This window comes from Nannobrachium achirus (genome assembly GCF_963921795.1).
Source record: "Nannobrachium achirus genome assembly, chromosome: 17".
NCBI classification, from domain to species: Eukaryota; Metazoa; Chordata; class Actinopteri; order Myctophiformes; family Myctophidae; genus Nannobrachium; species Nannobrachium achirus.
The window spans coordinates 56,459,953-56,473,949 of record NC_137824.1 but is presented as its reverse complement, the minus strand read 5'-3'; the positions used below and the strand labels follow the sequence as shown (position 1 = coordinate 56,473,949).

The window sequence follows — 13,997 nt, the reverse complement described above, 5'->3', positions numbered from 1 at the left end:
GTTAACAATTTTGCTGCCATTTTAAACATAGCTGTAGTAAGCAGCTGCCAAATTGTCCTTACCTTTTAACGTGGGCACGTGCACGCATAGTGCATGATCTAGGCTAATAATTACATAATAATTTGAGTATAATGTATTAGCCTACTTCCCACTTTGCTTGCTACATTTGTGCATTTGTAGTCCTAAACCGGCCATATTGAGGACCAACACAGGTGTTCAATTCGTCTGATTGGCACAGAACTAATGTTCTAAGTTAATCAAAACACCTGTGTTGGTCCTCAAAATGGCTGGTGTAGGACTACAAATGCAACCCATGAATTGGAGGTTGGGACTTGAACATGGAATCACTGTACTGAGAGTCTGATCACTAGTAAGACGCCTCAGGGCGACATGCGACCTCGCCCTAAAGCGCAAGGTTGTGCCAATTCTTGGCCATCTGGCCAGTGATGTATATCAGACCTGTTACCCATTGCCTGGCGTTACCAGCCTCTATCTAACACACTTCGTTTTGGGAAGAGAGTCTGGGATTTAAGGAAGAGTTTTTATTTCTGGGGTTTGCCCCAAACCACGTGCCCCAAGCCTACAGAAACCACGTGCCCCAAGCATACAACCCTGATTGGCCAACCCTTGAAGCTGGTTGAGGAAATATAATCTCAATGGATCGGTGCCAGACCGTACTACGGACAAGCTGTGAAATTTCTCATGGTAAACTGCGACCTTCCGTCGCAATTAGACCGCTACACCATCACCCATTGGTCTCTTAGTATTTTGAAGTGTTCTTATGTATATTGGCCTTAAGTCACCGAAGGCGGTGGTTCGCGTCCCACTGACGGTAGATACATGTTCGAGTAGACAAGTGTCAGCGCATGCGCACTAAGACTCTCCCTCTGCATCTATTGGAATGACGCTGAAAGCGTCCCAACGTGTCTGCACAGGTGACGCCGAAAGTGAGTCCGATGTGCGTCAGGAGGGTGAAGCAGTGGAAGTGAGAATGGGCTGGTATGTGCTTCCCAAAGGTAGTTTTAATATGTTCAGCAAAATGTCAGAGTATTATTACGTTTAACTATGGTCAGCCCTGGAATTGAACATGGAAGCTCTCTGCACACTGGCCTGAGCCTTAAGTATTATTTTCTATGTTAGCCTCATCGCGGCCCAGCGTCTAGTCGGCGACCTGGCCAACTCGGAACAATGTAAATAGGGAATGAATGCCCCGCCCTTTAATGCAAACCCCATTATACCTGTTTTCATAGGCCCTGTTTTGACCATCTGTCTGCCTGTGTCCATTTATGCCCATATATGGAGATCGCTGTATCTGTCTGTCTGTGTCCCTTTTATGCCCGTATATGGAGAACTTTGTGATTCTGCGTCCATTGTATGCCCATATATGCCATATATGGAGATATCTGTTTATCTGCGTCCATTTTATGCCCATATATGAGATCTCTGTCGCTTTTTCAAACAGATGGTCAAAACGGGTCCTATGACAATAGGTATAATGGGGTTTGCATTAAAGGGGGAACCGGCACTGTGTCTGCAACACAGTCGGAGGCACAGACAGATACAGAGATCTCCATAATGGGAATAAAGGGACACAGACAAACAGATGGAGGAGGAGACAAACTTAATGCAAACCCCATTATACCTGTTGTCATAGGACCCGTTTTGACCATCTGTTTGCCTGTGTCCATTTATGCCATATATGGAGATATCTGTATCTGTCTGTCTGCGTCCACTTTATGCCCATATATGGAGATCTTTGACCATCTGTTTGCCTGTGTCCATTTATGCCCATTTATGGAGATATCTGTATCTGTCTGTCTGCATCCATTTTATGCCCATATATGGAGATCTATGCAGACACAGTGTCAGTTCCGGAAAATCCTGATGTCAGACATCAGAATCCGAACCTTTCGTGCTGGTTACAGAAAATCGTGTATCGGGTCGGGTCGAGGCCGAGCACTGCACTACCTGCTGCGGTGGGGAACGCGCGTGCCGAATTTGAAATAGGGAATGAATGCCCCACCCTTTAATGCAAACCCCATGAATGCCCCACCCTTTAATGCAAACCCCAATATACCTGTTGTCATAGGACCCGTTTTGACCATCTGTTTGTCTTTGTCCACTTATGCCCATATATGAAGATCTCTGGACACACAGTACCGGTTGTGGAAAACTCTGATGTCAGACATCAGCTCCGCATACGGGCATTCATTTTATTCCCATATATGGAGAACGCGCGTGCCGGTGGGACGAACGGTTCTCGAGATACGCGGATTACATACATACATACACACTCACAGAGATTTTTTGTTGACTCATGTGGCGTACGTGATGTCAGAGCCTTTTATGAGGTGATGTCACAAATCTCACAATGAGTCAGCGCTTGCACCGATTTCAGTTCTCAGTCTTATGCCCATATACGGAGATATCTGTCGGGTCGAGGCAAGATGCCCATATATGGAGTTCTCAGTATACGGAGATATCTGTCGGGTCTAGGGTCTGTGTCCCTTTTATGCCTATATACGGAGATATCTGTCTATGTATGCCCATATACTGTATGGAGATCTCTGTATCTGCCCATATGCCCATATATGGAGTTCTCAGTCTTATGCCCATATACGGAGATATCTGTCGGGTCGAGGCAAGGCCCGGCACTGCAGTGATGTCACAATGAGTCAGCGCTTGCGCCCGGCACTGCAGTGATGTCACAATGACCGATTTTGCGCCGATTTCCTCCGGAACAGCCTGATGTCAACAATCAGCCCCGCATAAGGAGATTCCGAACGTTTCGCGCCGGTTAGGGAAAACCGCGCGTCGGGACGGGTCGAGGCCCGGCACTGCACTCCGTGCCGCGGCGGGGAGCTATGCCCATATACTGTATGGAGATCTCTGTATCTGCCCATATGCCCATATATGGAGTTCTCAGTCTTATGCCCATATACGGAGATATCTGTCGGGTCGAGGCAAGGCCCGGCACTGCAGTGATGTCACAATGAGTCAGCGCTTGCGCCCGGCACTGCAGTGATGTCACAATGACCGATTTTGCGCCGATTTCCTCCGGAACAGCCTGATGTCAACAATCAGCCCCGCATAAGGAGATTCCGAACGTTTCGCGCCGGTTAGGGAAAACCGCGCGTCGGGACGGGTCGAGGCCCGGCACTGCACTCCGTGCCGCGGCGGGGAGCGCGCGTGCCGAATCTGAAGCCGGTGGGACGAACGGTTCTCGAGATACACGGATTACAAACACACACGCAGAGACTTCTCGCATTTATAGATAGATATGGACAGCTTGGGACTCAAACAAGGACCCTCTGTGTTTAATACAGACCACTAGCACTATTAATATTTAGGCCTAGAATTATTGAATGCTTTAACTTATTTTTTTTAAAGTTGTGAACATGTGTGCAAATCTTTGAATATTATGTATTTTTAAAGCAAATGTTTGTAACTCAAATTTTGCTTCTGGGGGTGGTCCCTGGAACTAGATATTTTGGGATGGGGGTCCGTGGCCAAATAAATATCAGTTTGGGGGTTCTTCACATGAAAAGGATTGAGAACCACTGACATAGTAGTCTCTGAAGAACAGACTAACTGAGCTCCAGTTAAGTGAAAAGGACCTTTTCTTTGACGATGGCTGGCCAGATTGCTGACATAGAAACATAGGGTTTTCAAAAAACCTTAGAAGGATTCAAAAGACACTTATAGAATTGGGTCAAAATTCTAATTTTCACAATTTTTCAAAAATAGCAGATCTATAATAGCAGATCTCTATTTTTTAATAGTTAAAGCACAACATAATGATACACAATAATGTGTACCCGTTCTGAATGGGTATACCTCCCTCAAAAGGTAATACAGTAATTTTGGGACTCAAACAGCGCCAACACTGTGCTTGGAGTCATAACATTGGACCACTACACCATCACACTAACAATCTGCAGGAGGTCTTGGATTCAAACAAGAAAGCCCTTTGTTCAGAGGACTAGACTAGTGCACTATAATGCATTCCCACTACACAGGTGTCAGGTGTTTTGAAGTATTGTTTTCTATGCCACCCTCAAAATGGAATAGAGCAGACCTGGGACTCGAACATGGAAACTGTGCTGACAGACTACTGCACCAACTCACCTTCCCCTCCCTCGTCTGAGTGCTTTTGCAGGTTACCCTTCAAAGTTCAAAATGTTAATTTAGCTAAAACATTGCATACAGCTATTTGCAGTATACAGTATGGTTCGTCACAAAATGGGGTTGGCATGATGACAAATTGAGAAATCTTTTAAAATCTTATTTTAAAGGCATGTATCAGGTTTCCTAAAATGAACATGTTGTTGGTTTCATGTCATTTGAAAATACATTTGCACCATTTTACAATGCAAATGACAGAATTACAGTGCCTGAAAAGGTCTAATGGTGTAACCACATAAAAATAATTAAAAGCTATTTAATATTGTACTAGTAAGACACCTGAGGGTGGAATGCGACCTCAGGGTGACATGCGACATCGGCAAGGTCGCGCCAATTCTTGACTATCTGGCCAACCACAGCGTTTCTCTGACGATTCTAGTTGTTGTAATTTTTTTAGTTTGAGTTTGTTTATGTTTTTGTGAGGGTATCAACCCTAGGAGACACGGGGAGAACATGCAAACTCCACACAGAAAGGCCCTATCGCCAACCCCACCTAGGGTGTGAGCGATAGGGCCTAAACATGGAGATGTGGAGAACACTATATATGGAGATAGTCCAGTCCATCATGTCATATGGGACTACCGTCATAGACAGTAGCCATTGTTAGGCCGGAGTCAATGGCTGTCTGTCTGTCTGACTGTCTGTACAGGAAGTGATGTCACATGACATACTTTTTATGCCCATATATGAGTCATTCTGTACCACATCTCCATGTTTAGGCCAAACAGGTTCGCTCCATTTCTCCATGTATAGGTCCAAATGCCCAACGTCGAGCTTGACAAGGAGGATACCGCACATTGTACCTCATCCACCCTTTCTTCTCTCTCCTTTTGGTATCTTTATCCTCCTCCTCCTTTTTTTCTTTTTTATTCTTCTCTTTTTTTCACAGCCGCCCCCATATTTACTTTAGAAAATATATATTAAATTCTAAGAACGTTTCGAGTACCAGTTTGATACAAGAGCGAATAAGCGCTACACTTCTGGAATCCTGTGCGTCGACTTAAAGTCGGATCCAGGCCTAATAACTTTATCTAGCCGCCCCGTTGCCACCTCCTTGTTATATTTTCTTTTCTGACACACATTGTACCTCATCCACCCTTTCTTCTCTCTCCTTTTGGTATCTTTATCCTCCTCCTCCTTTTTTTTCTTTTTTATTCTTCTCTTTTTTTGTCTTTCTTAGTCTTGTGTATCCTTCTCTTTTGGCTACTGTCTATGACGGTAGTCCCATATGACATGATGGACTGGACTATCTCCATATATAGTGTTATCCACATTTCGTGTAGCTGCCCCGTACAGGAAGTGATGTCACAACTCGCTGACATCACACTGACATCACTCCCGTACAGAAGGAAGGTTACAGAAGGAAGGTTACGGAAGGAAGGTCACTCAAGCGACACGGTTTTTAAGGGTATATGCGACCTTCGGTCGCAATAAGTGAATGAAGTTTTTGTCAAAAGCTTTTTCATCAAAAATGCAATGTATACTACTTAATATTTATACTTTACTTGTCCCTTTTACATTTACCTAAACTTTTACTTTTTTGGCTGGAGTACCCCCTTATACTGATCTCCGAAGTACCCCTTCCCCTGGCCACAGCAAAATAAAACAGCATAATGGCAAATAAACATTGCTTTCTATTCAATAACTGTTACTACGAGTCAAGTTGTTGATGTAATTTGGTTTAGAGTTACAGTAAAATACATAGTTTTCCTCACGTACCCTCTGCAGAACCCCTGCGTACCCCTAGGGGTACAGGTACCCCCATTTGAGAAACACTGAGCTAAACCATATGGGCACGAAAAAACAATCCTGTCCCGTTATTGTCCCGTTAAAGTTTAAACCACAAATCAAAAATGTCACTAGCACAACTGTTACTGAATAGAAAGAAATACTTATTTGCGATAATGCTATTCTATTTGGAACATATTGACATCAAACTGTACTTTTGATGTTAACACTTTCTAAGCAAGTTGTTGTCGGGTGAAGGAGGTGCTTGCAGGAGGCTAACCTATCCAGTGAAAAAATGACCACCAAGGTAATCAATAAAGTCAACCAACGAATTCGCTTCTTGCAAAGGGTTGCCCCGCTGATCAATATTAAATCCCGAAAGACACTAGGAGGTGCTCTTATTGGGCCCCTCATTGATTACGGAGTCCTTGTCTGGTATCGCGACGCCCCAGCTGCCTTAAAGTTAAAGCTCCAAACAGCCCAAAACAAACTAATTAGGGTTGTGCTTGGTCTCCCTCCTCAGACCCACCTTACCGATCATCACCACGAAAGCGTGGGGTGGCTCAAAGTAGCTGATAGAGTACAGCATCTTGCAATGGGCCTGGTGTACAAGATACACTACACCTCCAAGATTCCCATGTACCTGACAAACTACTTCTTAAAGGTCAAGGATGTTCACGATCACAACACCAGAGGCAGCTCCACTAATCATCATCAACGTAGATTTAACACTAAACAAGGCTCTAACTCGTTCTCCTGCTACACCATCAACATGTGGAACGCCCTTCCACAAGCCCTAAAGGAGAGCAAATCCCTAGCCTCCTTCAAAATTGGTATGAAAAGTCACCTTCAGACAGCTTCTACCCGTGACTTGTAAATAGACTAAGCCCCCATGCTCCCCCCCCCCCTTTTCTTTTTTTCTGCCTTTGTATTTGATGTTATGCTTTTGAAACTGATATTATCCTAGATAAAGTACTATGTTCTATCCGTCTGTCTTTCAATGTTATATGAGATACTTAAAGTGTGGTTCCTGTGGAAATAAGCCTCGGCTTTCTAGGATCTCCTTTTAGTTGACCTTGTACCAGTGATTTGTACTGTCATGAAACTGTACTTTTTTCTATTGCAAACTTCTAATAAATTCTTCAATCAATCAATCAATGCATTCCGAAATCAGGGAAGGGGGGTAAAAATGTACTGAAGTAAAAATGTTTCAGAACCACCGCTCTAAGGCACTGCAACACAGTGCACAGCCATTCAATGGGCAAAAGATCAGATCAGGGATAGCTGTAAAACATGTTAGCACACCCACCATTTACCACAGTATACAGCTGCTACTGTAAGAGAGAACGACACAGGTAGAGTGGGGGAGACAGACAGACAGACAGACAGACAGACAGACAGACAGACAGACAGACAGACAGACAGACAGACAGAAAACAAAGTGGTGGATAGGGAATGGGACGATATGAAAATTTCATATCACGATTATTGTGACAAAAGAAATCGCGATTTACGATATTATCACGGGAATCAAAATCCATTATGCCGGGGCGGAATATAGCCAATCCAAAAATAGCCAATAGCCAAAAATAGCCAAAAAAATAGCCAATCTACAAGCTCAAAACGCGTTGTGAGCTTGTAGATCTGCTATTTTTTGGCAAAGACATTTGATAGAGAGTGAAAAAAAGACTGTATCAAGTCACCAGCTCAGTGGCCTTGTGGTTAGAGTGCCCGCCTTGAGACTGGGAGGTCGGGGGTTCGATTCCCTGGCCGGGTCATACCAAAGACCGTAAAAATGGGATCCAATGCCTCCCTGCTTGGCACTCAGCACCAAGGGTTGGATTGGGGGGGCTGATCACCATTACTGATTCCCGAGCGCGGCACGGCTGCAGCTCACCGCTCCAAGAGATGGGTCAAAGACGGAGAACAAATTTCAAATCACAGCAATGTGTCTGAATAATAAATAAATTATTATTATTATTAAGTTTGTATATTATAAGTACCTTTTACCAATTATAGAGGGTTTGTGGTACCGGATATGCAGCTTGGCAAATAAAAGGTGAATTGATCCCATTGCATGACGAAGGACGATATCACGATAAATTAAATCTCCACGATATGATTATTGTGAGTGTTTTTTTATCACGATAAACGATAATATCACGTATTGTCCCATCCCTAGTGGTGGATGAAGAATTGCGGGTGTCAAAGGGTTCACAGCACACCAGTGAAGAGCAGATGACGGAGAAAATGATGAGATACTGTATGATTGTCATATGAAACGTGACAGAGACAGACAGACGGATGTGAAACGAAACAGAATGACAGGGAGTGCATGCACTGCCATGAAGTGGCCTCCGGGTTTAGCGTTGTACTGTAGCCACCAGGGCGAGGTTTGATAAGAATGACATGAGCTGCAGTCACGCCATGCTTGGGCCCCAGACCATTCCCCAGACAGTTCCCACTGGGCAAACAGACTTACATATGCACTGCAGGGGCCACATTAAAGGACAACTTTAGTTTTTTACAACAAGAGTTCATATTTTAGATTGTAATTAAAGAATATAAAAGATGAGTGTTAAATTTATTTCATTTACCTCTTTCTATTGTTTTAGAGATTCTTATATCAGTGGTTGGGGGCATGCATATACAAGTGGCTAAATATGTCATTTTACACAGAATAAGCCCATTCCCAAGAAACAACGAAACCTTTCATGGTTGGATGTGACTTATGGGGGCTAGAAGTGTTACAGTAAATAGCAATAAAGAAACTGCTGGCTTATTGTGTCTAAAAAGACATATTTAGCCACTTGTACGCATGCCCCCATGCGTACGCATGCCCCACATTTTAGCACGGTAAACGCGATAAAACAATAGAACGAAGCAAATGAAAACATTTTAACACACACTTTTTCTTTTCTCTAATTACAATCTAAAATATGAACCCTTGTTGTAAAAAAACAAAGTTGTCCTCCAAAAGCTGATCAACCCCTACACCCCCACTCGTTCACTTAGATCAGCCAACACAGGGATGCTGACCGAACCCTCGCTAAAAACTCCAGGGCAAAAATCCACTTGTCCGAGACAGTTTGCCCTCTTGGCTCCCAAGTTGTGGAATAAACTCCCTGTCGCACTTAGAACAACGGACTCACTCGCTACCTTTCGCCGTGGACTGAAGACTCACCTTTTCAGACTCCACCTAAACCCTTAGCACTACAGTAAAATCAATGACCATACATGAAGCTAGTTAACATTTGTTTGTTAGGTTTCTTTAGAACTTGATTATATTGTGTTTTTCTCTAGATAGATATCCATTTACATTGTTATATTGCTGTTAATGTACTGACCTATTATCTTGTTTATTATTGCGATGTTGTATCTGCTTATTGTAAGTCGCTTTGGATTAAAAGCGTCTGCTAAATGCCTAAACTGTAAACTGTAAACTATAAGGAGGAAGGAGAAGCAGAAGAAGGAGAGGGTACCTTAGCAATGGCAGATGGGGTAAACTAGGAAATAAAGGGAGATAGGAAGGCTACAGGGGGCAAAGCGAGAGAAAGAGGGATACAAAGTCCACCATTTGTTGATGCCCACTTTCCAAAACCCATGTTCAAACTAGAAATACTGTTCCTACGAAAGAGTGTGGGCTCGCATGTAACACCATGTATGGGCACAAAGATCTACCCTTTGGCTGCACCTCATTGGCTAAGGGCCCTGCCTTTGTACTGTCGAGGAGAACTTGACTGATAGATGTCTTACGTCATTTTGAGGAGAACTCCACAATAAGTGAGGCTTAAACGTTTAAGTAATAAATTACTAATTGCTAACCATAAGATGATATACAAGCTCACAATACATTGCATCCAATCATGTTGTGAGCCTGCAGATCGGCTATTTCCGCTATTTAAAAAATCTAATTGTGAAAATATTTACATACATTTTCACAAGTCAGTAACGCCATGTTGAACGTGGTTAAGGAGTTTTCTAGCATTGCTGTTGTGAGTCTGAAGCAAATGTGGAGGGCTCAAATGAATGCAGCAACAAATGAATCAGGGGCAGACGTCTCTAGAGAATAAAGGAGAAAGGTAGAAGCATTGGCCTCTTTTGAAAGACTTTTGAGCTATAGGACATAATGAACAATAGCAGGAAGAGGTCACCCCTATTTTAAGCATTTTCTTTATCAGTTTTGATAATTATTTCCCACTTAAGTTGTTCAGACACTCAGGTATACAGAAATGATCTTTAATGAGTGTGGTTGCCCTGTTAGGACTTTCTTCCATCGTTCCAGATTTTGCCACGCTACTCCTCCCACAGTTTTGGGGCCACGCACTTGGGCCATGCAGTATGTCAAAGGGGAAACTGCAAAAATGTAACTTTTCCCAAATATGGAGATGACTGACATCACAGATGTCTGACGTCATAGACCACATTCCAAGATATGGGCTTAATATTGATGACAGAGGATGATCAGGGATCTCCATATATGAGTATAAAAGGGACAAGGACTGAATTAATTTGCAAGTGTGACTCCCGTCACGGCACCCACACTTGCAATTTCCCAGAACAGCATCTTTTTAGTCTCTACAGAAATGTAATTGAGATTTCCTGTGGGTTGGCATTGGTTTGTCATTTTTGACAATTGGCATACAGTGTGCTTAACATGTGCTTGAGTCATTAATGGCTATCTATTAAACACAGAATCTATTAAACCAGGGGTCTTCAACCGGGGGTCCGGGACCCCTAGGGGGTCCTCAGAGTTACTACAGGGGGTCCTCCAAATCTTCCAATCTTTCTTAACAACTTGAACCCTAGTGTCCTTATTCTGAGAACTGTAGCCAAAATAGCAGCTCTACAAGCTCACAACGCTTCGCAGCGCGAGGCGTTGTGAGCTTGTAGATCGGCTATTTTTGGCAAAGAGGTTTGGTGTAGAGGGGGAAAAAGAGCAGACTAAGTACAGAGTAAAAGGTCAAGTTTATTAGGTAATGACGGCTCAAGTGGTTAAATATCTGAAAACACAAATTGACATGAATCCAAAATACACTGATAATTGTGCTGTCAAACGAAGAAACTATATGGAATCTATGAGGTTGTGGGGGTCCCTGCTTCATCTCTCTCTCAACTAAGGGGTCCTTGGCCTGAAAACGTTGAAGACCCCTGTATTAAACCGTATTTGGAGGAATTGCTGATCACTACTAGTGGTGCTATAAGTGGGGCTTAGCCACAGTCAGTGAGAGAACAAGGCAGTACAATTAGTTCCTTAATGTAATACTACATCCCAGCTGATATTTTATTTCAGTTCTTAATGAGATGTGACAAGAACTGCACACATAAGTAGTATAAATGTATAATGACTAATGAGTTGGGCCTGCAATATACTGCAGGTGAGATCCCATTTCAGCACCGGACAGCTCCTGCACGATTCCCACCCTGTCACAGTGTGCTCACTAAGTGCATTCTGATATAGTACAGTAAAGAGACAAGTACCTTGAAATGCACTGACAGTAGCTTGGCTCAGGTGACCAGATCTCATTTCAGCACCGTGGACAGTTCACCATAAACGAAGAAAATCCCAATTCCAGAACGTTCTTTAAATCGAAATGCAGGCCAAAGGTTTAAAATAGTCCATGTGAACATGGAGAATTTCATATCAGAAGCCATTCACTAATAATCCTGCCCTATATATAAAGTAGCCTATCATCATTAGCCTTGGCCTAAATTGGCACGGATCGTAGTACATTGTGTGTGTATTTTAGTCATGTCAAATCACATGCTGCTGTATCTCATACAATATGAGATTTAGCTGATCAGGCTGATTTAAATGCCATTGTGCGACGTCAATTAGAGTCACACTATCTTTTATTGCTTAATAGACCCTGTAAAATATTTAACCCTAACCAACTATGACATTATTATTTTATTGGATTTAACCTTTTAACTTGACTTTTTTTAACAGCATGGGGAAATGTATGCTAAAGACAATACAGACCTTTAGAATGCATCACACAGCCATATGGATATAGACTGTACCCTCTGCGTAATCGCCGCGTGGTTTTGTTGTGCAAAAGTGAGCATGTAGTTAATTGAGGCGTGCTGAAAATCACGTGTTAACAGTCTGACGCACAGAAACGAGCACTAGCCTACTTTTCCCCACTGGCCTGTCCGTTAACTTATATTGTTATATCGATGGCACAAATGTGTTTTCTAACATTATTAAAATGCCATATGCCATAAATGCCATAAAATGCACTATATGGCATATTGATCCAATGATCCAACGGTCATATATCGGTTAAACTCCCCAAATCTATAGGACAGTGGTTCTCATAACTTCTCTAACTTTTTAATGTCAAGGTCAAGGACCCCCACATTGACACATACAGACCGACCCCACATTTGAAAAGATATGCCAGGGACCCCCATAAGAGAAGATCTTTAAGGCTTGACCTGTTATTCCCAAGTATTTATTTGTAAAGGAGGACTCCCAGTTTGACATGCATTAGACTACGGACCCCCATGTAATGGCATTTCTATCTCTGGGATATATTATTATTATAAAATCAATGTTAATTTGACTCAGAGAGTGTACACATGGAACCAAATGTGCACATAGGCCTACCTATGAGGGTCCATTTGGTTCCTAACTATCATTTAGCTGGGGACCCTCTGGAACTCCCTCAAGGACCCCTGGGGGGTCCCCGGACCCCACTTTGAGATCCAATGGCCTATATAGGAGGATACTCGTATACACCTATTTGTTTCCAACCATTTAATCTGACTTCCCACGCCAAATACTGTGAGTTGTTGAGACATGGGTAGAACCCAGTCTAACAGACAAATTAGAACGCGGTGCGTCCTTCATTAAGCATTCCAACAACATTCCTACAGCAGGCTATAATAAACCCCCGTCCCCACGGCGTGGGGCCGGTGCGTGGATCATCTGAGGCTGTTTTACTCACTTGCCACGGTGAGAACCAGGAGAGCGAACGCTGCTTTCATCACCGGGACCGCTGCCATCGCTGCCTCCCTCCAGTGCGACGACACGCAGAGAACACAAACTTGCAGAACAGAGGGTTTATTATAGGAGCGTCCCGTCTCTCTCGATATCGTGAAGCAAAGGAACAATATTAAAGAAAGTATATAAAAGAGACCCGTGGATGAAAGAAAGACCGGCGTTTACGGTGTCATTTTAAGCTGTTTGAGTCCGAAGTTGACTGGCTGCTTCGAAGCGCGTCAAGAGAAAGAGAGTGTGTGTGGGATGAAGAAGACACGGAGGCTGCTGCTCTGTGTCAGGACGCGTCCGAGTGGGCTACGCATCGAGCGGAGCGGCCGGTCCCCCCGCTACTATAATGAGACTGTCTGTGTGGTGGTATAGCGGAGCGCACCAGCAATACCCGGCTACCCACAGTCCCACTAACTCCTCCAGACCAGACTAGAGCACATTAACCTAAACAATATTTCCACCAACCAACTGAACGATAATCCCGTCCACACTGGCTGGACCGTCCATTCTTTTTGATGAAATGTTCAAATAGTAGGTTAATACGATTACGCCAGTTCTCCCATGATGTCGCCCTGTCCGCCTACTAGACCAGTGCGTTTCCTTTTCCTGCTGTCGGGTGGTGGTTTCTTTCTATCGTTCTCTGATCACAGGAGATGACAATTTGTGACAACAAATAGCTTTTACAGGAAGCTATTACAGTTAAAGTCCCCCAGGGAATGCCTTTCAGATGGAACAGAGTGACCGCATTTCCCCCTTCGTGCCTGCGCACGATCAAACGATATAGCCTAAATCTTACAATCTAGGCTAGTTAGTTTTCACTTCAAATAACTTTCATAATGTTCACAGTCAAGTGTTTTAGCTAAAACCCAAGAGCAAAGATTACTTTTGAAGCTTCATAATCGGCCAGCACTGACTATAATCCATAATTATAGGCTACTGTCTACTGAAGCTGCATGTGACTTTAATCTCTGAAGGTCATGACTTTATTAAATCTCAGAAGATCAATGAAAAGTGCTGCATGGGTGTGGATGGGTAGGGGGATTAAAGTATAATTTGATTTTCAGTAGGAATTTTTCTTTCAATTGCC

The 13,997-nt window shown here is 43.3% G+C and overlaps 1 protein-coding gene across 1 annotated transcript in view; it reads right to left on the bottom strand.

Annotated features, from left to right (window-relative positions):
- chrnb5b (cholinergic receptor, nicotinic, beta 5b) overlaps nt 1-12,924 on the bottom strand; it is a gene marked incomplete at both ends in the record, with an annotated part of 49,147 nt that extends 36,223 nt beyond the window's left edge. Inside the window, one exon of the mRNA XM_080745856.1 lies at nt 12,867-12,924. Within this exon, the coding sequence (XP_080601982.1) occupies nt 12,867-12,924 (58 nt within the window). The remainder of the gene's footprint in view (nt 1-12,866) is intronic.
- Between the last annotated feature and the right edge of the window lie 1,073 nt (nt 12,925-13,997).